The sequence below is a fragment of the Taurulus bubalis genome (assembly GCF_910589615.1).
Source record: "Taurulus bubalis genome assembly, chromosome: 2".
NCBI lineage: Eukaryota > Metazoa > Chordata > Actinopteri > Perciformes > Cottidae > Taurulus > Taurulus bubalis.
This window is the reverse complement of record NC_136590.1, coordinates 37,588,343-37,614,363: the sequence shown is the minus strand read 5'-3', so window position 1 is coordinate 37,614,363 and position 26,021 is coordinate 37,588,343. Positions and strand designations below refer to the sequence as shown.

Below are 26,021 nucleotides of genomic sequence, written 5' to 3'. Positions count from 1 at the left end.
CATCCATTTTATTTTACTTTTCCATGTAGCTTTTCATATCTTATACATGAAATCCTTTCTCCTGACTTAAATTATCTGCCTTGAATTATTGCCGCAATAAGAAGCAAGTCATTAGACCCTGCATTGTTTCATAATGTATGGTTGATGTGCACTGTATTAATCAAAATCATCTATGTTATAACTTTAGCAGATTCATCAGAGATTGCAAAGATGACTGATAGTCATGGTTATGTCATAGCATTTTTCTTCTGTGCTAAACCCAGTCACCTTTGCTGATAATACAGTAATACTGTATGTTTCCCTGGAAGCGGTGATCACAGGAGACACTTCCCCTCCGTCACTAGATGGCAGTGTACGACTATAATGTGCAGAAAAGGCCTGCTGCATCAAGAAATGACTGCTAACCCAAATGAACCTGCCTTCAGCAGCTCAAGGAGCATCATCCTCTTTGGAGTTTCAAGCTGAAACATCACTCACAAAGAATCACAAAGAAGATACTTTAAGCATCATATTGAACCAAAAAAAACTGTATGGTCTTATAAAGGTCTTTATGATATGATATTCATAGAGTTGACATTTTACATGTTTAATTGGATAACTGAATATTATTCTCACTGTCTTTGATTTAAATGATGGAATAGTAAGTGTGTAGGGTTTCCCAAATCAATGGTTGGTCATCTCTAAAACCTTCAAAGAACTCTGCAACACGTTATGCAACAATACAGTATGTGTTTTTTTTTATGTATTCAAAAGACTTTTATTACAAGTAGATTAACCAAAGTGTAAAGACAGTAAAACCAGATAGCCATACAATTCAAATCCAATTTCCATAACTGACCCAACATTCAAACTCACATATGCGCGGAAAGGAGAGGAAAGGAAGCGAAAACAGCTTTACATTGACATTAATTAAATCATTTATAAGAGTAAAACCAACTCTGTTTTATAATCATAACTGAGCTGCAAAATTAATTTAAATTAACATAACAGAGAGTTATGACAATAGCCATATCCGACTTTTTTTTTTTTTTTTTTAACAATGACTACCATATTGACTTAAAGGTAGGCAGCCTGACCAACATGCACACTTAAGGCTTTCAGATAGTGTGTTGGAGGTATAAAGGGAGGGGTGAGGGAGAGATGCAGTTGTCATAGAATATCTGAAGGTTCTGGTCAACATCCAAATTACTTCTCAGGAACATCTCAAGTTCCTGTACCGGCATCTCGTGCACGCTGTTGCCCTCCTTGGCGTTTTTGGCCAAGACTCCGTAGGTCGGGAAGCGGATGCGAACATCGTGCGGTGCGTTGCGGTCGTACTCTGTGCAGCAGTACGCGGACCACACGTCTTCGGGGATGGCCACGCGGTCCTGGTTGTTCCTGCGGATCATGTTGCCTCTGGTGGTCACGCCGGTCACGATGTAGGCCGTGCCGCGGCAGAAGTTGTTGAGGCGGATGCGGATCCGCTCCTCGTACTCACGCCAGGGCCCAATGTTGAACTCGCGCATCTCCGGGACCACGTTGGTCAGAGTGTAGGTGGCGGCGCGGTCATGTGGGGTGGACTGGTGCTGGTCCGGGTTCAGGTGGCCTCTCTCGTACAGGACCACGTCAGAGTAGTCATTCAGGACTGCCTGGCTGTCCTCGAACTTGTTGTGCAGGTAGCCAGTGGGGAAGGCCTGCATGTTTCCATCGCCATCGACTTCTGCCAGCTGGGGGGACACAGAGCACAGGCCTGGACATAGACACAGTTCTTTGATATGCTAGGAAACAATGCAAAGCCAGTATTATCTGTTAGGCCTATTTGCCTCTGCAGTAGACCATTTAAGTGTTTTAGCTGCTGAGAAATACTCCAGTGTGAGCTACCTGGTTAAACAATGGTTAAAATCAATGAGGATGAATTATTTTGTTTGGCATTTTTTTCAAGCAAACCTGAACAATTACTCAAAGACGAGTATCTGACCTGTGGCTCATACATCCAAGGGTAGTCCACGCGTCTGTCTCCCTCGGTTTTCTTGAAGGTATAAGCTGAGTAAACTGGAATCCGCTTTTGGGGGTCGTACAGGGTCACGTAGCGAGGTCTGTCCGCGTACCGTTGACAGATCCTCTTCAGTTGGTTGTCGGTGAACCCCCGCGGCGGTGTCCCCATATACAGGGAGTCCTTGCATCTCTCGATGTGATTAAAATCATGAACAACCGTCGCCGACATCAGAGGCAAAAGACAGGCCAGCAAAGGAACAAAAGCTGAAAGTGCTAACATATTCATGGTGGAAAACGTCTCCTCGGTCTCACCTACTGCAGCGCCTGGAAGGCAATGATGGAAAACGGTTGCAGTTATGATTATGGCAAATCAGATATGTAAAGCGAAGTAAAAGACATGCCTCCATGTGGGTGGGAATGTGCAGGTCATTGCTCTGGCCTACGATTCTAAAATATTACTATATAAAAAAGTTGAATATTATTCTAAATACTCTTTTTGAAGTAAAGCTACTTTAACATACTATTGAGGTGAGGTCCATGTTTAGGCAAGTTTATGTTCTGACCTTTGAGATAGCCATTACCTTTTATTCAGTTGCAACCAAATGCTGAGGCAACAAGATATTTGTTCATTGACTGGGTGTAAACAGCACTGTTAAATGTCACAGTTTTAACCATGTCCTTATTTCCCATATTCGCCTTACTACCGCAAAAAAGGCATAACTAGCACGCCGGCTCTGAACAACTTGGGAAGGCCTGATTTGACACAAAACAAAATTTCCAAAACTACCAGCCAAAGCAACTTTGTCTAAGAGAGCTTGGGGATGACGGGACATTGCAACGGGTAATTCATGGCCGGGCTATCAACCAAATGGTAAAATGCAAAAGTGTTTAATCTGTCTCAGTGATGAACAAAAGGCCTACAGTAACCAGTGTGTTTTACAGCCACTACTACTCAACGTAAATGATGGAGATAAAGCACAAAAGTTTAACTACGACACGGCGACAAAGAGCGAACAAGTTCAAAAGCAAAAAACAAAATAAGAAAATAACCCAGAGCTCCACAGAAATTGAAGAAAGTCAGTCTGCCATGAAGTAGAATGAGCGTTTCGTAGCAAATGGTTCAATGTTCTGCCAAAATGGGTGCTTGACTTATTCTGGCAGCTCACTGTGTACAGAGCCAGTAATCCATCTGAAACTCTCTTCCTGTTTCCAAAGTTGCAGCTTGGACACATTATGCAGATTCTGTTTTTTTGTTCTATTTATCAGACACATTTATACCACGACTGTGGGTGCACATTTCTCTCTCTGTCCTGCATTGCAAGGGACACTTGCATGTTGTCTCATGCCATGTCATGTGACTCAGCGGTTTGGTGGACCACCCTGTAACAGGAGGGTCACCGATTGATCTGCTCATCAGCAGCGTGTCCTGTCAGGCTCTGAGGAGGATCATCAGCACAATCAGTGATTCCCAACCAGGGGTTGCTCTTGCCTTTAGAGGAAAGACTGTGGATTAGCCAACACTGGAGTAATAGCAAGCAAAAAGATTCAAATGAAATGTGCCGCATATCAATGGCTGGAGTGTCTGTTGCTGTGCTCTAGCGACTGGCCTCTTCTCAAGCTGGTTTTATGCAAATGGTAAGAGTTTGTCAGATTAGCTGGAGCAACAATCCTTCACTGCCCTAATAAGTCAATTTGAGTGACTGAGTGTGGTCATTCATCGAGGGACCAGCTTGCCTCTCTGATCTAATCCTGAGTTATGACAATCATAATTTATGTAGCTGGGGCTGATGATGCAGTTATGCGAACAGACATTTTTCAGCTGTCAGCATTTTTACCAATTAAAATTATAAATTCAGACCAAGTGCCGACCCAGCTCAGCTGCCCTCTGCTGCCTCGTCTTCAGCAGCATCAGAAGAGCATTTCACTGCTGTGGAGTTAAACGTTATCAGTTCTTTACAAGGAAATGTAATTACTGCTCATCATTTTTTGTTTTCTTCAAACGGCCATTTGCAGTGTGAGTCATGGGGGCAGCACTTTGGGTGGCATTTTAAGCATGTGACAGAAATCATCTTATCTCATGTAATCGTCTGTTTGGGTATTTGTTTGTTTCTTGGGGTGGATGTCAAGTAAATCTCTGTGACTGTCACCCAAAGAATGAATCCCTCTATGGTTCTGTGTCTCTGAGACAGGCTTGGAAATATGGTCAGTAATAGCATGTCAGTTAAAAGGCTGGCCTGGAAAAAGCCCATTAGACAAGTATAAATGAGCTGTTGAGAGATTTAACAACACGTTTTATTATTGATTCATTATAGTCGAGGAGGTCGCACAGTAATTGAAACCAAAACATTATAATAATATATATATATGTATATATATATATATATATATATATATATATATATATATATATATATATATATATATATATATATATATATATATATATAATCAATACAGGACGGGAATTTAAACAGTATGACAATTCAATGTGAGGTGTATATTTAATTAGTTTGTACCTATTTTGCTCTCCACAACATTTAAATGTCCCTGAAAGGTCTACTTTGTGTTCTGCACGTTCATGAACGTCATCATGCAATAATACATTGTGCCCACTTGGAGGCAGTGTAGACTTGTTTGTTGTTTGTTTCCATTCCCGCTCCATAATGAGCAAATGCACGTATGCCTATAAACGCAAATTTAAAAAAAAAAACAAGTAAGTCAACATTTGTAAGTCTGAAGAGTGTGACAAACACCAACACTGTAATTTCAATTTGTAGTCAGGCAGTTGTTAGGCTGTACTTTTGGGGTTATACAGTATTGTGTTAATCACGTTTCCTGATATGTAAATTAATGTATTTCAATTTGGAAATTCTTAGACAAATTTATGCTTCTCTGTGCTCAACGTAAATAATTATATAATTTGAGTTACAATTCGGATGAATCTTCCAATGTTAGGCTATAGTCTGTTTTTCCGTTTCCCTTCTTGACTTTTCTTTTCTCTTTGTTTTCTTCTCATGTCACTCAGTTTACCACCGGATTTCACCAAAGCCGTATTTTGTCCGAATTTTAGGTATCAGTTAAACAAATGGGTAAAACATCTGAACACATTTGTTATTTACTATTTCATTGGTGTGATATTAAACTGTTTCCAATCATGTAGCTCTTAATCAAACCTATAGTATGATATTTACACTTATTTCTGAAGGGCATAGGTGACATTGTAAAACATTTGTTGTATCATCTGTATCAAAAATGTTTTTTTGTTTTGTCAGTAACTATTGAGCCAGACCAGTCCGACCTCCAGTAGACCGCTAGGGGGCACTGTTCAGCAGCTTTTCCAGCCTGTGAAGCTTTCCCCTCTTAGTTCTGCACCAAAGTCCTCTGATTGGTCCAAATACCCACATGGGCTTGTGCATTGACCAATGGAGTTTGGGCTCATCAGTGGCTGTTGCTAAGGCACTTAAGAGAGGTAAAAAAAAAAAAAAAAACTGTGAGAGCTGCTTCCCCCATTTTATTCTCACCAGCTCTGCCTCCGTCTCTCACCGAGCACTCAGGCAGGCCCAGGCACCGACAGCTCTGCTGCTTTTCCCACTACAGAGGGAGTGAGCGCTGCTTTTAGCTTGGCGTACTAGTATCATGGACCCTCCCTCGTGAACCCGGAGCTGTAAGCTCCACCTCCCCCTGGTTATCCTGTCGCTTGACATTTGAGCTCTCTGCACGGCCGTCACCATTTCCCTCTGCTTCGCTTCTCCCTTCGTCCAGAAAGATACCTGGAGACCCAGCTCCGCCATGGGAGAAATGTCTGCCGATATGCAATGTGCATTGAGATGCTCTGACCATTTTCTCCTTTAATTAAGACACAAGATGTCCTATTTTGCGGGGATTTGCAGAAAAAACACTTGCAGTGATATTGAGAAAGAAAAAAAGAGAGTTCCAGAAGATTATTTTACAGCTGTGGAAAGACAATTAAATAGGCTGCCTCCTCTACTGTAGGCTACTGGCCATGTTCCAACTCTCACTTGATATCTCTCTCACTCGCACACAGAGAGAGAGAGGAAGAGAGCAATAAAGAGCCCCTCCATGCCTCTGTCTGCTGCCCCCCTCCTCCTCTTCCTCCCCATGCCTCCACCAGCTCGCTGCAAAATGTCACAGATTAGAGATTCTGGCCCCTCTCATTGGCTCGCGCCCTGTGATTGGCAGCTTGTCGGCCCGCCCCTCGGTCTCCGTAAATGGATCGGTGTGCACAGGGAGCCCGAGCATCAGAGAGTGGAGTGGAAACAGGACGAGGTGGAGAGGAGAGGGGGGAGAAAGAAGACTGAGGAGAGGATCGGGTGATACAAGGTGGCGAGGAGTGAAAGGGAGGAAAAGGGGAGCAGAGGGGCGTGCGGACCAAAGAGAACGAAGACACACACACACACACACACAAACAGGTAAAAGAAAAAGCCTTGCAGAGAGTAGCTTCATGTGCTATTTGCATATGTGTGAATGTAAATACCACTATTTGTACTCCATCTACCTGTGTGGAAGAGGTGTGAGCGTGCCTTTCTGTTTTCTTCTCTCTTCTCTGTGTGTGTGTGTGTGTGTGTGTGTGTGTGTGTGTGTGTGTGTGTGTGTGTGTGTGTGTGTGTGTGTGTGTGTGTGTGTGTGCATTTCTGTGTATCTAATGTGTGTGTTTTTTCTGAACGATCTCTCCTGGCAGAACATACTGCAGTGTGTGTGTCTGCAGACAGTGCTGCACATTCATGCATGAAGCTCACATGCACACACACACACACACGTGCACGCATACACATGCACACACACACATACACACACAGTGCTCACGTGCAGACAGAGAGCAAGAGCAGAAATGATGAATGTGGTGAAGGGGAACTGTTGCGGTTACACTTGCGTTGTGGTTATATTTGTGCTCCGTGGAATGTTGAACTGTTGAATATCAGCCTGTGTGTGTGTGTGTGAGTGTGAGTGAGAGAGTGAGGCGTACAGTAGTAAGAAGCTACCTAGTGTCTTGATTAATCTTCATCTTGAGTCTAAACTGTGTCACATACATATTTGGCTCCACTCGGCTCAGCCTGAAAGCTTTTTGGCTTCTGTGTTTTTCATTGAAACCCACTTGTTTACTTTTTGAACTGTAGTAGAATAAATACAGGTTGTGTGGGGTTGCTTTTTATAAGGTACAGCTTGCAACCAACGTGTGCCTCCTGCTGATTTACTGCCAGTTTAGGTAACCACCTGGACGTGCGATTCTAGGTTACCGTTACCAACACAAGCCAGCTGCCTCACACACGCACACATGTGCATCCAGTGCCTTATGTGAACCTGTTAACCTGTCTCATAGTCTTTGTTCACACACACACACACACACACAAAAGCTGTACATTTGGCATTGTTTGTAAAAGACACCCCTCTTTCGTGTTCTTGACCTTGCCTTGGTACATTCCGGTACCCCTCAGAGAGGGCTGTGCTTTATGGAGCATACACCGGGAGAAGCTGCTATTATAGCGAGGGAGAAGGGGGATAGAGCCGAGGGAAGCGGGGCTGCAGGGATGTTATTTTTAGAAATGTGATTGATATTCGCGTACGCGCTCTCTGTGATCGTGCCACTATTTCAGGGCTGAATCCAATAAAATCACACACGTGCATTCGGAGAGGGTTGTCTGTCCGGTCTATCTGTCTGCTTCTCGCTTCTGCTTCCATCTGCTCTCTCCATGTCTCTGCTTCTTGTGTTAGCTAGCCAAGGAGCCACCAGAGACAAGCCTGGTCTGCTGCAGCCCATCCTTCCTTTTATGGTATAGGATCATACCCTTACTACTTGCACACACACACAGACACACATGCACACGGAAAGTCACAGCAAGAGGTGCACATCTGCAGTGGTTCACTGCAGCTAGCAAGCAGCTCTAAATAGTGTGAGGTATGCAAGAATGTGACAGACTGAGTGCACAAATTGGAGTGGATTTGGAGAACTGTAGCAGTTCTTCTCTAAACAATATGCATATTTTCTATTCGGCCAAACAGAACAGCTGCATAATGGTTGCAGACATCTTCACAGAGAAAAGAAGAGCGAAATGTGGAAGTATACATTAAATCCTTTAAACTACCCCCCCCTTTCTCCCCATGTCAAAATCACACTCTCACTCAAACACTCCCCTCCTTGCTCGAGGCCTTGCTCCCAGCTCTGGACTAAATGATATCATCGGTTGCCAGGGATACAAGGACACAGCGTGCAGAGAAAATGGAGGGTGAGGCATAGACATACACATAGCCTGGAAGAGAAAGCAAGAGGCTGGGATATTGGGTATCAAGAGAGAAAAGGAGCCTTGTTGTAGTAACAAGTAGTAAAGATAGCAAAGGGCAGGGCCACGCCGAGGAACGACAGGAGCACAGAAAGCCTGTCAGAGGTTACTGGCCCATCCTTCCTCTCCCTTCTGCCTTCCATCTCATTCCATCCTCTTCCTTTGTCTAGAGAGGGTATGGCTTGCAACAGTGCAAATGCATGTGAACGCATGTCATGGAGGAAATGAGAGGCAACGATAGAAAGGAGGGGAATGGCAGTGATACTTGAGAGATGGAGGAGAGTCGCTTGCCCTCGATTTGAGACAATAAAACCTTCCTGTCTTGTACATCTGTGCACCAACTGACTATGGTATTTCCTCACTCCCTCTACTGTCTGTGTGTGTGTGTGTGTGTGTGTGTGTGTGTGTGTGTGTGTGTGTGTGTGTGTGTGTGTGTGTGTGTGTGTGTGTGTGTGTGTGTGTGTGTGTGTGTTTCCAGCTCGCGGAGGATGAGCATGTCTATTTAAAGGGATCCAAGTCTGCACTGGTCTGCTGTCTTACTATTTCTGACTGACGCCATCATCGGATTTGGATTTGGACCAAAGTCTGTCTCCCCTTTTTTCTCTCAGTGCTCATTGCGAGGTAAGTGTGGTGCACGTGCACAAACACATCCACTATTAGGTTAGGAATACAGTAGTTACACAGTCACAGGGGCTCTCATCAGAGACATGGAAGGATGCACGGCTATCCCTCTCTGGTTACAGAGAGATGACCGGGGTTTCCTTGGTGACAAGAGGGAGAAGGAGGCAGCAGACTGAAGGGTTCAGACGGCAGGTTTAACCAACTAGTTTCAACTACCATCACCCACCGGCACAACAAGTGGAAGAAATACATTCGTACAGCGTCGTTTGGCCACAAATATTTCACCACACAAGTCGGGAACACTGCACTGTTTGCGTTGCACATTCTTCTCTTCAACGTATCTCACTGTGAAGCAGTGGGTTCTCCCAACAGAAACTTAACCCCTTTTGCACATGACATCATTCGGCCGAGGAGCTGGATTCCAGATGTCTGGAATTAACCCTGCGCAGATGGGTTTGATATTGGAAGCACACAGCCATTGTTGTGCAGAATCAAATTTAAGCTGCTGCTGCTGACTGACAACTCCCCCTACACTGTACCGACAGCGTATCCATGTGTGCAACAGGGAGGGTCTACAGCAGATGGTGTATCTGCTGCCTGTGTAGTGTTGCTCAACTACTACCAGCAGCAGGCTGGTTCAAAAGCGCAGTGAGGTGCCTTTACTTTGTCAAAGAAACGGGACAGCTCCAACACTTGTGTCTAAAAGAATAAAATAAAAAATGTAGCCGCAACACAAACGGTGAGTCCGTTTACAAGTTGTTGGCATGAATCAAGCACACGGTGACAGTGATGTGACATTAACACAACTTGACACTCAGGGACACAAATAGGCAAGTTTTGAAAAATAAAACACAAACAAAGATCCTCAGCTTCATGGCATTTGATGAAGATCGGCTATTTCAGCATTAGCAGAGAATCGCAGAAGCTCAGGGAGCTGGTCTCTCAAAGAGCAGATTTTGGTGGAACGGGGTGATGTGAGGATTAGAGTGGATGTAACCAGACGTGGTGTGTCTACTGCACGGCTGTATGTAGCAACTAACGGCACACAGCGCATGGAATAAATGCATCTAGTCTTAATTCACCGCATGTAAGCCGTGTAACATTTTCTGTACACAAACTGCCTTTTGTGTCCTCTCTCTACTCTAAGAATAAATCTAAATGCAGTTGACTTTAAAAAGCCTAAAGCCTCAGTGGGAAGAACTGTCTAGTTTTAGTTGCTCTAGCAACTGGTAGGAAATGAACTCCCGACGAGGTTGCTTACTTGGCTCATTCAGCACTCGCAGAAAGGTTACTCCACATCTGCAAACCACAGGCAAACCTGTGTGGAACAAACTTGTAAAATGCACCACAAGAGGGAGGGTTAAAATGCTGCACAGCATTTGCCGTCATGGTATATATAAATAGCTGTGGGAAATGAATGCATATAGAGGTGCAACCCATCAGCCATACAGTACAGCTCTCTTCAACGACACAAATGTAAATATGCAGATTAGGAAATTGGGACAAAACTTGAAATTAGGTTGAGACACAACCAGCCAAGCATCTGACCTGGTGCGCTGATTCAATACTCAGCAAGACAACGTACTTCGGTAAGTTGGTGACATTGAAGCATATGAAAGAAATACGCGTCTTTCATCATGTGTTGATGAACCGTGGGTGCTCAGGGACTCGGGGCATTTACTGTAAGCTGGGAAAAATACTCCAGCAGCCCAGCTTGTTTTCTTTTGCTCTGCTTTGCTCTTAAAGTGAGGTTGCCATGGCCCTTCTTTTTCGTGCCATGTTTGTTTTTTCCTCTCTCTCATTGGATGGCCACTGGCTGTGGTGGCTGCTGGGTAGCAGTGATTAGAGAGAGGCTGAATGCACAATGCAGCTCTGGCTGACTGATGATATGAGAGCTGAACAGATACAGTGCAGTAGAAAATAGAGCATGACGAAATCAAATATACCAGAGATGCACAAGCTGACACTATGCCCCCACGATGTAAATCACAGACCCACAAGGATACACTAGAACAAAAGCAATGATAGTGCTGACATCGATGTTTCTCTCTCTCTTTTGGGGTAAAGTGGAGGGCCTCCCAAACACAGACCAAGACTGGTAAGATTTGTTTCTGTCTCAGTACTTTGTTTATTTGTGTTTGTGTCTGTGCATGGCTTTTTAATATGCAAACAAGTACTTTGTGCACCACTTTAACATTTTGTGGTATCACAGTGTTAAAGCCCCTCTATGAACCCATAGATTACCATCAACTGTATTGTTAGTGAACACAGCAGTTAAAGGGTTTTGCATCAAACCCCGAATGTCGTTGCATAAGCTGCGATCTGATTGGTTGAAATTGTTGCTCAATAAACATTATCTGTGTTTCAGGCTGCATGTATCACCCCGCAGAGCTGTACTCTGGCCGTAACGCATGGGACTCCTATCCAGCTGGAGGACCAAACAGAGGACAATGGGCTCCTGTAAACATTCGTCCCTGGAGCCACACAGAAAGGTCAGCAGCACCATCACAATAAGTGCTTATGCAATGTCACCTTTTTACAGGACAGTAGTCCATTCGCAGGTTAACACACATCATATTGCATGCTGTGGATATACTGTAGGTTCTTATGTATATACTGTACTGCATGGTTTTTACTTATGGACTTGACTTTCTCATGGATTATAATCTTTAGTCGTGAACATCAACCGAGACTTCTAATTAGACGACAGTAAGAGTCACAGGAGTCAAAGGTTGTTGGCTGTAGCGGTTAAGACACCAGATACTATATGAATGCCCTTAACACCGAGATGAAAAAATTAATAAACATCCAAAGCCTTCCCGAAGATAATTTAAAATCATTCGGAGTGGATAGTGGCACAACTTGAGACTTGAACTCTCCCAACAAAGGTCAGTCCAGCAGGTGGGCCTCCAGCTTTTGTTGTCTGGGTTGATTCACGATAAGCACCACTTTACGGGACTGACTGATTAACTGAAGCTGTGATGAGTATATTCATGAAACAAAAATTTTACTTCAGCTGCAGCTGTAAGCAGGAGCCCATCTGCAGTTTAAATAAGCAAGACCCCTGTGAATGAAACTATAACTTCTTCAGCTGCAGCTGTGGGAAGCCTCAGTCTAGCTTTTCAGCTGCAGCGGTTGAGCGGGACTGAATGAATATGATTATCTGTAGCTGACAGGTTTTGAATTTGGCAATAGTAGCAATTGTGTCTCTAAATAAACTTGCGTGACATAAACGCAGCACTATAAACAATAACTGACATTTAAAAAAACAAAATTAAATCCAAGATCAACCAGGTGATCCGTCAACCAGAAGTCCTTTTCTAGCAAGCTATGCAAAATGAACTCCATATTCAGAGAGGTCTCATTGCTACAAAAGTGCAAGATTAGCAATCGACCAGGAACAACTTGATTTAGATATTCAAAGAAAAAGCAGCTATACAAAGCTCTCACTTGAAAAAAGAAACTGATGGCTGATTAACCTAGTTCAGGGGTCAGCAACCTTTTCTATCCAAAGAGCCATTTTGCCATTTTTTTCCATAAAAAAAAAGTGTCTGGAGCCGCAAAAGCTATTTGATATCAAAGCTTATGAAGTTGCATATATAGTTATATTATATGTAAAACAAACTATAGTTTGTTGTATTTATGAAATTATAGAACAAGAATAAAGACAATTGTTGACATTGTATTGCTATTTTACCTGTTTCTAACTATCAAACTATGAAGAGGAGAAAAAAAATAGTCATGTGTCGGCTACATTGAGGTCCATTAAATACACAACTAAGCAGACCTTGAGTCCTATCTATATATGTGGCTTATGTGGTAGAGTGTTCTTCCTGTAATCACAAGGTAGCAGGTTTGATACCTGTCATCCTCACGTGAGGTTTACATTTTAAAATGCATATATTTTGCTACGTTTACACTGAACCTCCGCACTACAGACTTTTAGAGCACCGCAAACGGAGGAGGATGGATCCGTTTTTACGAGCGGACGCCTCAGTGTCTCATGAGCTGACGCAGAACCAGCAGCAGGAGTGGAGTTTGGAGACTTGATCCACTTCCTGAAAGTATATTTACTTTGCTCAGTTTGCTGCAGCAGTTGATAAATCGCTCTTCTGCAGCTTGATACTTTTCATCAGATGCTGTGTGCTTGTTCTGGAAGAGTCTTTCAACAATAAATGTGTTGTTGTTTGCTAACTCCTCGCCACATATCAAGCATACAGGTCAGCAGCATCGTTGGCAGTGAAAGCTAATTAATACGTCCACGCAGAATTAAACTACCTTTCTCTGTTGATAGTTTAGCGAGGGCGGAGCTCTGTGAATCACTAGTAGCACCTGCAGGGGAAGATGCTTGACAGCAACGTGACAGGATGTGATGCACATTTTAGTTAAAGAAATATTTAAACATTTATTTTTATTTTCAGTGACCCAATATCACCTCAAACGCCAAGATAAGAGGAGTTCCCTTTGAAAGATTTTTCCACTTTTTTGTCAAAGCCTCAGGGAGCCGCAACAGGCGGGCTAAAGAGCTGCATGCGGCTCCGGAGCCGCAGGTTGCCGACCCCTGACGTAGTTCAACCTGACTTGTAGCCAATAGCAAAAGGTTTATAGACACTACTATGGCTTTTTTAAATATTGCGTTATGGGCTGTATATTTTGAACTCTACATCATTATCTGTACATTTTTATTATTATTTATTTTGTCACTACAGGTGCCATGGAGGGCGCAATCAATCACATAATCCATCATCAAGTCGTCTTTATAATAGGTGAGTCGGGGCAAACGCTCCAATAAGTCCTGTCATGCAATTCTACTGAAAGCACTTGGAAAGTCAGCTTCACTTGTACTTGCTCCTCGAGCAGCAAAACAGTACAATACTTGATTTGTCTTGTGATACTTGTTGCTTAGTGCAGTTGGTCTTTTGCTCAGGGGGGAGAGGACAGTCAACCATGTCCAGGACAAGGTGGTCTTAAAGGGGCACCGACAGCCGCTTCGTCTCTGGGAGGGAAAGGAGCAGTCGTTTGAGGCCCAGAACTGGCATCACAACTCCACACGCTCATTCCACAACCGAGGTGGCACCAACATCGGTTATCTGACGGGACCAGGAGAGCGCTACGCAAACTGGGACAGCAACGCCAGCAACTCTGTGGTGAGACCTGCAGTTCCAAGACAACATTACTTTCAAAAGAGTTCACATTATTATTATTATTATTATTATTATTATTATTATTATTATTATAGGAGCTAGAAGTGTGTCATCATTTGATTATGTCCCCTTTTCTCTTGCCGACTGTTAGCACGGGGGTCCTCGCCAGCATCGCAACAACAGAGAACTCCAGTCCCCACCACAGAGATGGCCCCCCTCAGACTGCAGCAGGAGCTTTCCTGGCAGAATTATAAACGACAGACCAGGACCATGGAAACGGCCAGCCCTCCACCAGCGGCGAGACCAGCTGCACCAGCACAGTCCTCCTCCACAGCACCCTCTGTCCCTTCGGGACGAATGTCCGGCCAAGAGGAGAAGGGACTCTGACCCTGATCAGGTGGAGTTTGTTAGCTTCGATTCCTTTTGTTAAATATAGCCTATTTATTTGTACACAGGCTTTTATTTATGTGCAACAGCACCACCCGTTGGTTCCATCTGGTATGACAGGTTACTTAAAAATATAATAATAATAATAATAATAATAATAATGATCTGACAGGTTACTTATGCTTCTCTGTTTAGTCATCACATCCTGGATCAAGGCATTTGTCTTCACTTGCCGCATCGCCACCTCGCCACCACCGCTGCAACCAGGACGACTGGAAGCCTCCTAATGAAAGGGCGGGTCATTGCAACCAATATGACCACAGGACCTCAACAACACAGCAACAGGTAAGCTGGTAGAGTCCGTAAATGATTATAAAAAGATTAAACTGAACAAACAATAGTCTGTGATATATATATTTTTAATTCTCAGCTTTTGAATTTGCAGGAAACCTCCAAACTGCGCACTGGAGGACACCTAGCGGCTCTGAGCCAGAGCTGTCGCAGCAAACCACCACACCACGGAAGCAATGGGAAGGTCGACCGGAGAATCTCGTCATCACCAGCAGACCACACCCGTGTGCCTTACAGCCAAAACCATCACAACTACTATCAACGGCACACCGGCCACCCCAGAGCCCTACCGCACAACATGCCGCTGCACCCTTCTGAGGACAAGGACTCACGGAGCCATCACCACAAACAAAGCACAGTGAGAGATGAACATTTAAATATCATGAACACACAAAAGTTGGTATCGATAGATAAATAGGTCAAGTGTGTTTTTATGTGTCCAGAGGTAGTAAAGTAGATTTGACAACTCGCAATACCTTTTCAGTTTGTGCCATTTCACCAGGCAAGTTGATATTAATAATATCATTAACCTCTTCTACCTCCACCATCCCTACCATAGACCCATTTCTGTCTGTTAGGAGGGAAAGGGATCTCTCGGGGGAGATGGCAGGTCAACAGTATGTGCCACATAGAGGTGGTGTCCAACATCGGAAAGCTGGGACGCCGCTCAGCACTTGGTGTCAAGTTGTCTTGACATAAATCCATAAAGAACATTGTGTTTGTCATACCTTGTCATACATTGCATTAATACTTTGGGTTGATACCATTTGTTACACATATTTGGTGCTAAATGTAACCATTTTTACCACTCAAATTCATGAAAATGGTTAAAGAATCCCTACAACATACCGAAACCAAACCTTGAGGAACACTATATAAATAATCCAGACAGTGAGGTCAGCTTTCAAATCATGGTCTCAATACAATGATATTGTTATGATGGGGACTTACATCGTCACACATGATTACAATGTGTGCAATTCCCCAACTGTTTAGTAACCCTAGTATGTAGAAATATCTTAAGATTCAGTATACCATTTTTCGAAAAAGTAAAAATGATACATTTACACTGCATGAAAAAAAACGCATGTTTTTTTCTGGATTCTATGTCATTGAGTGTCCTATCCCTGAAGTGTCTAAACAAATGTAATTCTCTGCAGGAACCTCAGCGCACTCATCAAAGGGACAATTCAAGGGATCCAGCCTTCTCCAAGTCTTCTGGTGCAGACTCTCTTCCCTATTCGTCCCTCCTCTGCAGCAACGATGGAGGTTCTTCTGCCAGCAGTCCACATGCTTCTTCCAGTCCCTCTTCGTACACCGGGGCCAGTGGCAGAAAAGATCCATCAATCATTCATCAGTTTATCCCTGGCCTCAGTGGACAGCAGAAACTCCAGGGAAGCCCTAATTACACCCTGAGACCTAGCCTGACATCTACCCCGTCTCTCACATCTCACACTGGTCCAAATTCCTGGTTTTCGGATGTAAAATATAGAAAGACCTTGCAGCCGCTCTGCTCACGACAGTCCGCCCACGGCAGATCAAGAGCACTCAAGCCGGAAAAAGAGTTGGAAGAACATAAAAAAACAGAGAGGCTGATGAAAAAGGAGAGGAAGGGTGAAGTTCAAAAGACAAACAGAAAGGGTGAAGAGAGGAAGAGGCATAAGAAAAAAGAGGAAAAAAGGTTGGCCGAGAGAAAAAGGAAGAGGGATAAAGCAGCAAGGAGGGAAAGAAAGTTAGGCTTGAAAACTAAGGTCACAGAAAACGAAACATTTGCCTCCATCTCTGCTCCCAAATCTTCAGGAGATGCCAAAATAAGTCAAATGGAGACTTCCATTCTGTCCCCAGAAAATCAAGGCCAGCTACCACCTAAACACAAGCACAGGGAGAGGAGGGAACGAGGAGAGAGGACACACAGGACATCAACAAACACTCCTCGTCCCAGCTGCACCTCCCCGCAGCCATCCTCAAAATGCGAAAATCACAAAATGCCCAAGAGGAACAGAGTTCCCCCAAAACGCCCCGTCAAGGAGCAACTAAAACGGTCTCTTCCCAGGAAAACATGCCCGAGACAGACCAGCAAGAGGCCCACCGCCGCCTCATCCCGATCAGAAACGCGACCAAAAGCAAAGCTCGATGACACGCTCCCCTCCCTTTTATTTAAAGCCTTAGCACCTCTCCACACGGCATGTTCTGTCAGCTTAGAGCGGCCCATCCATGGCCAAGAAGGCAGGCAGGGAGGGGCTCTTAACGCTCCGGACCTTCAGCCTGTGGGAAATGTGAGGGAAACAGGAGACAACCTTTCCAATACTCCCCCAGTTCTCAGCTGGCAGGGCTCTCCAGTATCAACTCTGGGAGAAGATGAAGAGGAGCTAGAGAAGGGAGTGTTGAGGAGACCTGTCCTCCAGCCCAGCCCCACCCAGTGCCTCTCTCCTCCTCCTGTTGACAGTGAGAGCAATGATGGTATGAATAAGGAGCCCTGTGAAAGCACACCAGCTGATTATTCAAACGATGGCATGTCTGAACTCGGTGATCTGCCTTGTGCAACGGAACAAGTCGCTGATGGAGACAAGGAAGAAGAGGTGGACGGCAGCAAGGAAACCTCTGTCTCTCTTCTCCGTGAGCTTCGCCACCACAAAACAGGTTTGGACGACGTCTTCAAGAGCCTGGCCACCTTTCTCGGAGGCCAGCGGGTCACATGTCGAGGCGGTCCTTTCGGGGGGCCTCCTGCGGGCTCCACGAGAGGAGTGAAGTACTCCTCTTCTCTTGAATTGGGGCCAGAGATTCATGAGCACCAGGATTTCTCCCCACAATCCGACCTTACAGAGTCCTCCAAATCCAGTAATCAGTCACCAACTCACTCTACCTCCATATTTTTGAAAACCAACAGCCCGACACGTCTGAGGGAGCCTCTTGCGGACGCCCCGGTGCAGGAGAAGCAGGAGGAAATCAAGACCGACGTAAAAGAGAGCAAAGAGGGTAAGGATATGGAGATCCTTTCTGAGAGGAACGAGTCCTCTCTTTTGGATGGGTCCCTGAGTGCAAAGCTGAGACTTACACACACCGCTTCTTTCACCAGCCTCATTACTCTCTCTACCAAGGAAGAGAGAGGACACGGTGAAGAGACGGAACACTTGGGTACAGACAGGAAGAGGAAACAAAAGGTTAATGATGGGGAGAGCGAAGGAGAGATTAAGATTAAGATAAAGACGGAAGAAAGCAGCGTCATCTGTTCTAAAAACAAAGCAAATGAAAAAAGGGATTTGGAAGATAAAGACGTTTCGTCCTCGGTGCTCGTCATCTCCAGAAAGTCACCCAAACCTCTTAAAGATGGTAAGAAGGGCCAGACTCTTCAGGAAAACCAAACCCCACATGACAACCACATCCAGAAAGAAAAAGTGGACACTGGGTACACCGATGTAAAGATCATAACTGAGAAGAAGGAAGAGTTTGAAACTAAGATATCCTCAGCAGCCGGAAAAAACAAGACCAAGACCATAAACCCAGCATCAACTTTAACAATCAATCCATCCAAAATATGTGTGACCACACCAGCAAGCAAGCCGCTCTGCTCAGCAGCTCCAGTTGACCCCATGAAACTGAAAGCATTGTCCATGGGCTTGTCTAAGGAGCTAAAGATCCTCTTGATTAAGGTGGAGAGCGCTGGAAGACAAACATTCAACATATCGGAGGTGGTGGAGCAAAGAATCCCGCTCTCCAAGATCAGCATTGAAAACACGGGTGCTGAAGTGGTCAGAGCTTGCAAGTGAGTGCTGAGACAAAGATGCTCCTAATTTTGGCATCTCTTTTATTTATATATATGTTTTACATCCAAGTTGTTACTCTTGATGAATTTAGTCTTTTATTGTCATTTTTTTCCAGGGGGACGAAGGTGAAGGGGAAGTTCAAGGAGTCTTTCCTGCTTCCCGCCTTCTCTGTAAAACCTAATATTGCCACCAAGATCCCCATTCCTCGAGAAAAGCTTAACCCTCCTACGCCGAGCATCTATGTGAGTCCACGCAGATTAGCATTCTCAATGTGATCCAGCTCAACAAGTGGCATCATCACGTATTGAATCCTAACAACATGTTTTAGCCATGCTAGAGGCATGGTTCTATGGACGGCAACGTCAGCCTCTACTGTAGGTTGGTCGCTCGGTCAGTTGGTGTGCCACTTCGCTCCACACTGAAATATCGTGATCACTTTCTGATGGATTGGCATGCGATTTTGTACAGACATTCACGTTTCCAGCAGGATGAATCGCAAAGCCGTCGGTGATCCCTTTACTTTTTATCTACCGCAAGAAAATGTATTATTCTAACACTTTATGACAAAATATTCCCATCAGCCTCTGCTGTACTTTGTGTTTAGTGCCTAATTAGCAAATGTTAGCATGCTGACGCGCTAAACTCCCATGTTCTACATAACAAAACACAACATCAGCATCCTAGCATTGTCATCGTTAGCATGTTAGCATGCTGATGTAAGCATTTAGCTCAAAGCACTCTGCCTACCGAGGGACTGCCCATTGTTTCGACGGCCCGATTAGTCTGAAACCCCAATAGGCTGAAAAATGTCCCATTGGACCGTAAGCCCATTTCAGTCGGGAGCGACAAGTAAATGAAGAAAAGATTTTTTTATTTTTTATAAACAGATAATGTGTGTCGAGAAAGTCTTGACAGAGTCCTTGGCGCTTAGACTCGACAGGGAGATTTGTAACCGAGGGTCGTCTGCCTTCAACAGCAGTGAGGTACAAACGCTGTTGGTGGCGGCTGATGAGTCTGCTAAGATTGGTAGACTGAGGAGGCGGATGAATCTGATGAATATGTGAGGACTGGGCAGAGGAGGTGCGCGATGATGTCCCAAACTAGAAACTGCAAGGACATTAGGAGTGAGCATGCATGAGAGGAGTGTATGGCAGAAAGGATGGGCCACCCTAAATACAGCCTCAGTGAGCCCCTAGCATAGCATGGCTATCGACCCTCGGGGCTTGTTCTCATATGAACTAAGAAATGAGTAAATCACCGCCATAAATCTTTGAATTATGTCTTGGATTGTTTTCTCGATAGCAGCAGAGAGAGCTGCCTTTTCATACCTTGTTTCAAGACATCTACACGTTACCAACCTACTGTCAGTATTTTTCCATTTGTTTTCAAAACAAATAAATAAATTCTGTGTCCGTGTTCAAATGTTCATAATTATTTTGTGTTTCTTCCGCAGTTGGAGAGCAAGAGGGACGCCTTCTCTCCGGTTCTGCTTCAGTTCTGCACTGATCCCAAAAATGCGGTGACTGTCATCAGAGGCCTTGCCGGCTCCCTCCGCCTTAGTAAGTTTATCCACCGCACTCATCTCAGCTAATTTACCCCACTCCAGCTACTCGCTTTATGAAATTCCATTTAATTTAGTTTTTGGTGATTAGTAACACATTGGCCATGATTAGGGCCCTTTGTTCATTGTTTTATGAGAATTGTGATGCGGGGAAAGGGAAGGAGGTGTTGATTATTCAGATATAAATGTTGTATATCATAAAACCGGGGACTATTTTAGATGCGGCTGATATTTTGCACATGACATTCGAGATATTTGAGAAATGTTATACAACTGTACAGTTCCACATTCTCTGAGTCACAATTGTGTCTTCATGATCCATTATTGAATGCAGACCATGTATGCTCAACCATGACGGGATGGCTGTGCTTTGATAGAGGAATGTTAATTTGAATGTGTTTGCATATGGTCGCTTATTTTTATAATCGTCCAGTATAGATGCTGTAAGCTGATTTTTATTTCAGGGTTTACACCGTTTTCTATCTCATACTTTGTTGTATAAAATATTTTAAGCTTAATTTAATTAATGCAACAGAACTAGGGAAACAACCCCATGACTTGAGAAATATATACGATTTTATATATCATCAAAAGGCAAGAAATTCTGATTTATCTGATAATTATCTCTGTTCTCTGCTTTCCTTTCCCTATTTAAGACCTTGGTCTGTTCTCCACCAAATCTTTGGTCGAGGCCAATGCGGAGCATTCAGTGGAAGTGAGGACTCAGGTCCAGCAGCCCGCTGATGAGAACTGGGATTCAAGTGGTTCTGCACAGGCGTGGCCCTGCGAAAGCAGCCGTTCACACACCACCATTGATAAATATGCTCAGTACCAGGCCTCGAGCTTCCAGGAGAGCCTGCAGGTAGACATTTTCCCTCATGGCCAACACATGCACACAGATGTTTTAATATGTAAGTGGATATGGTAGAATAAAAGGCATAGTTAATTGATTTATACTAAAAGCTACCAAATCAGAAATCAGAAATGCTCCATTGGGCCTCATTCAGGAACCTTGTGTACAGACTGATTTATCCTTAAGTGGCAATGATGGAGTTACGAGAGAGTCTGTGGCATTCACCAATTTCCTAGTACTTAAAGTTTTCTTCTAGATATGAGTGGTCCATGCTTGTCGTCCGAGCCATGAACAGATAGTCTGTCTATCTTCACAGGACAAAAACAAATCATAAACAATTAGGAGTTTGAATATGATGCAAAAATCAATAGTCAATAGTGATTTCATTTTAATTTGCATATTCGGCACGTTTGTCACTACCTGAGAGTCTCTTTCCAGTATCATCTTCTGTTGCACCAACAGTTAAACATCACCGACTTTACTATTATCTTGTCTAATATACTGTATATAAATCCCCCTTAGCCATCTCTCATATTGTTTTTTCTGAGTTTTTTTTTTTTTGTGCTGAATATGCTAACGATCACAAACGCTCATCTCCGTGTGAACTGGCATCAATCATCGGAACAACTGAAACTAATTATTTCAGTTTAAGTTTACAGTATGTTGGTCCAACTGGGAGCATTCAACCTCACAGCTTCTAAATAAGAATACAAAAATGTTCTTGCGTGAGGATTATTTAGATAAATAACAAGCGTGCTGAAAGTCTTTCTTTAAATCACCTCTTGTGTGTAACGCCTCTTGAGCTTTCAGTAAGTTGTTCTGATCATAGTATAGTGTTATTAAAAAGTAATGAAGTGTAGCCCTGTTTACACTTGCCAATGGGGAAACACGGGAGAGTGTTGCGTTGCACACTAATTTCACTTTTTTTTTTTTTCTTAATCGTCACCAGTTACAGTTGTAATGTGACATCCACACATAATGTAGCTAAACAATTATGTATTTGTATATCCTCTTTGTCCAGGACGAAGCTCAAAACAATGCATCCTCTGTCGGCCAACCTGTCAGCTAAGCTCATGTAGATGTGTTACAGGAGGAGAAGGAGAGCGAGAATGAAGAGGAAGGAGAGGAGGCCGATTCTTCAGATACAACAGCTGCTACAAAAGCTGCTCTGACATTTACCAACATTAAAGCCAATTCTGCTACCTTCTTCAGCAAAGCCCAACCTGTTAACTCCAACAGCACAACCAGGTTAGCACAAAACAATGTTCCGGCTGTACAACAAATTCCAGCTTTACTGAGTTAACAATACACAATTCGGGCTTTGTTCTGTTCCCCAGCTCAGATCAGAAAACCGCTGGAAAGATCATCAAATTTGGGACAAATATTGATCTCTCTGACCCTAAAAGGTGAGGTTATGTCATTAAACTCTGCCCGCTCAAACTGACCTCACTCAGGGTCCTTTGTTGTCTCACATTATCCATCATATGTTTTTCATAAGGTGGAAGCCTCAGCTGCAGGAGCTGCTGAAGCTTCCGGCGTTCATGCGCGTGGAATCCAGCAACAACATGCTCAGTCACGTGGGTCACACCATCCTGGGCATGAACACCGTCCAGCTCTACATGAAGGTGCCAGGCAGCCGCACGCCAGGTCAGTGTGTATCTGACACCACAATCAGGAGCTAGTAAACCGCTGATTGATGTTTTCAGATTAAGGGAATTCACTTTTTGCGCTTTTCATTAGGTCATCAAGAGAACAACAACTTCTGCTCTGTCAACATCAATATCGGGCCCGGTGACTGCGAGTGGTTCGCTGTTCATGAGCACTACTGGGACGACATTAACAAGTTCTGTGAGAAGTGAGTGAAGAGGCTGGTAAAGAACCCATATAGCGACAAGAAAGGTGCATTCAGTCGAGAGCAGGAGTGTCTGCAACGTACACTGCTGTAATGTTTGACCGAATGAATACAACTCACGGTTTGTGTCTTTTAGCATGCAGACATAGATGAGCACCCAGAATATGATGCAGTTTGGTGCAGCAGAATGCAAGATTAGCCGTGTACAGACACAGAGATGTACACCAGCCCACGCACGACCTATCTCATTATCTCCTGGTGGAGACAATAATTAGCTATAGTATCTGTGCATGCTAAATTGCATTGTTGCACATTGTTTCCCTCAGGCATGGTGTGGACTACCTAACAGGGTCCTGGTGGCCAGTCCTGGAAGACCTCTATAGCTCCAACATTCCTGTGTACCGCTTCATCCAGAGGCCTGGAGACCTGGTGTGGATCAATGCGGGGACTGTGCACTGGGTCCAGGCGGTGGGCTGGTGCAACAACATCGCCTGGAATGTGGGACCACTCAACTGTAAGTTACAGCAAGGACCACAACATAGGGGAGGAAACCGCAGCTCAAAGCTTGATATGCAGGTGTTTCTCTTTGTGTCAAATTACAGCTTAAATATGCTGTTGAATATGCTGCCTATTTTCAGACTCACCACTGTTTTGTGTTGTTTTTTTCGCCCTCCCAGCGTACCAATATCAACTGGCCCTGGAGCGCTACGAGTGGAACGAGGTGAAGAAGGTGAAGTCGATCGTTCCCATGATCCACGTTTCCTGGAATGTGGCACGCACCATCAAGATCACCGACCAGGAAACCTACAAGATGATCAAGTAAGATGCGTCTTTGTCCGCCTCTGAGTGTATGTGTGTGTGTGTGAGTGTTCACCTCTTTCCCTCTGCCCTCCTTCCCCTGCCTCAGACACTGCCTGATGCAGTCCATCAAGCACATCCAGATTCTGAGAGAGCAGCTGGTGGCTGCGGGGAAGAAGATCTCCTACCAGAGTCGCGTGAAGGACGAGCCACCCTACTACTGCAACGAGTGTGATGTGAGCGCCTCCCTTCCCTTGGCCTCGCTGTCCGTCTGCACAGGAAATTGTACGTTTGTGTGCGTTACAGCCGCGTGATATAAACTGTGTCTATGCAGGTGGAGGTGTTCGATCTCTTGCTGGTGACCAGCGAGAACAGCACTAAGAAGAGCTACGTGGTGCACTGTGAGGACTGTGCCCGAGCTAAGAGCCCATCGCTGGCGGGAGTCGTGGTGCTGGAACAGTATCGGATGGAGGAGCTGACGAGAAGCTACGACACCTTCACGCTGGTCAGTCTCCCTTTCTAAGCACTAAGCGTAAAGCCAGAGTACCTTAGAGAACATCTGAGGGCAGACGAGGTGCAAACAGGACTCCATATTGTTTCGGTTTTTCAATGTTTTAGTCCATTAGAATTGTAATTGACTTAACATTACTCTTGACCCTTTTCCAAAGTAAACCATCGGATTCAAGATTGATTTCCTTTCTTCGCGTCACAGATTGGTTCAGTTCATGTCAATGCAATATGAATATCAGCTTGAGGCTTACTTGCAATTGGTAATCCATTACAGTGAAATAAGTTATTAATTGTGCATGTTAGATATTTGTTGATGCATTGTTTCTAATTCATAATTGGCACCTAAATGTCCCCAAATCACACCTTAAACTGCATGCACACGCACACACACTCACAGCTTTTTCAAGTGGTCAGCTGAGCTCTCCATCTTTTTCTCCCCCTTTCAGGCTCCAGCACCCTTTTCAAAGTGAGGACTCCTTCGTGGTGTCTTTCAGCCATAACCAAAACTCTAATGGCAGCACAAATGTTGTCTCCAAGGCAATCTATTCCTGCAAACACTCTTTGGATCAGCCAATCACGTTTACTCAGTATTGTTTACACCACACAATAAGGTATGGATACTCAGCCAATCCAACTATAGCTCACTGTCTTCCCCATACCAGCTGCTGATTGGACGTGTGTTTTGAAATAGAATGACTAGACTGGTACTTTTCATGAAAAGCATTTCAGATATGTACAAAAACAATGTGAGCACTGTTAGCACTGAAAATCAGGTTAAATGTTCAACGGACACTGCTGTGATTCAAAAGCGTCAAGTAGCCAGTTCTGTGTTTAAATTCAGGTACTTTTATGCAAATTCCGTATAACTTTTTTATACCAATCTAGTTATTCTATATGTCCATGAATTTGCTGTGATTCTGTTGTACCAGCAGGGGAATCGCTTCACAGGAGAAGTAGCTGATTGTCACATTTGGCATCGTATTGGTTCCTCTTGGTTTTTCTTTGGTATTCAGGTAACCTCTGATATTTGTAATTCCTGTCTGTATACCCTTTGAGGTGCTATTCCAATCTAATTTATTCCCGTTAGATACTTACAGTTTTACCAGCCTATTATAGTACACCACATTGGCCTTGCAAACTGTATTTATAATAGAGGTAATTAGAGGATTAAAAAAAAAACAAATAATGATTTATGTACATATTTAAAAAGAAAAGGTTTTGAAAAGTCAGTTTCTCTAAAATACGGGTTTACTAGAGGACTAATATGGTTTCATTCTTAGTTGGAAATCAAATATGTATATGGGGGGAAAGGTTTTTTCCCCCAGATAAATCGTTGCGTTAGTGTGGTTCTTATGATACGCCCGGAAAACGGGCAGTGTCGTTTTTTTTATTATTGGAATGGGAAAACAATCCCAGTTTTTTACCTCCTTTTGTTGCTATGTTTTTGTTTCTAGATGACAGAGAAAATAAGTAATTGTAAATTGTGAATGAATTTATGAGATACACAATGGTGTGCATAGAGGGGCGGTGGTAATATGTCCAAAGAGACACACAATCATGATCTTAAAATGCAAAAGCCAATGAGGCCAAATAGATGACCAGACTGAATGGCACCTCCTCAGTGTTCTTCATTTTGCCCCAAACAGCCGTCCTGATGAGGCTCCATGCACTGCCAGGGGGTTTCATATTCTGCATTTCCTCTTGAACATGTTGAAAAGCACATGAATTGAGATGTCGTGAGAAAGACCCGGTCATTGTGTTTTATTGTCCCCTCCCAACATTTTGACAGCTCTTTAAAATAAAAGGTCTAATTTTGTTGGCACTGCATTGTCTAGCTTTAGGCTTTAAATATGATATGTTATAATGCAAAGGTGAGGTGCTACTAAAAGCTTTGCTTCCACTGGACTGTA

General features: G+C 43.9%; 2 protein-coding genes across 2 annotated transcripts; one reads left to right on the top strand and one right to left on the bottom strand.

Moving 5' to 3' along the window:
* Positions 1-1,097: 1,097 nt before the first annotated feature.
* Positions 1,098-2,203, bottom strand: LOC306753990 (endonuclease domain-containing 1 protein; the record flags this gene model as incomplete). Its single annotated transcript, XM_079237902.1, has 2 exons — positions 1,098-1,706; positions 1,958-2,203. 2 exons carry the CDS (start codon positions 2,201-2,203, stop codon positions 1,098-1,100), a joined length of 855 nt encoding a protein of 284 aa, XP_079094028.1.
* Positions 2,204-11,264: 9,061 nt separating this feature from the next.
* LOC306753989 (uncharacterized protein) lies at positions 11,265-24,124 on the top strand (the record flags this gene model as incomplete). Its single annotated transcript, XM_079237901.1, has 18 exons — positions 11,265-11,383; positions 13,601-13,657; positions 13,819-14,038; positions 14,187-14,432; positions 14,618-14,767; positions 14,868-15,131; positions 15,934-18,536; positions 18,653-18,779; positions 19,991-20,096; positions 20,755-20,960; positions 22,042-22,117; positions 22,294-22,357; positions 22,450-22,598; positions 22,692-22,806; positions 23,130-23,317; positions 23,481-23,622; positions 23,711-23,837; positions 23,936-24,124. The coding sequence occupies 18 exons, from the start codon at positions 11,265-11,267 to the stop codon at positions 24,122-24,124; spliced, it is 5,148 nt and encodes a 1,715-aa protein (XP_079094027.1).
* Positions 24,125-26,021: the final 1,897 nt, after the last annotated feature.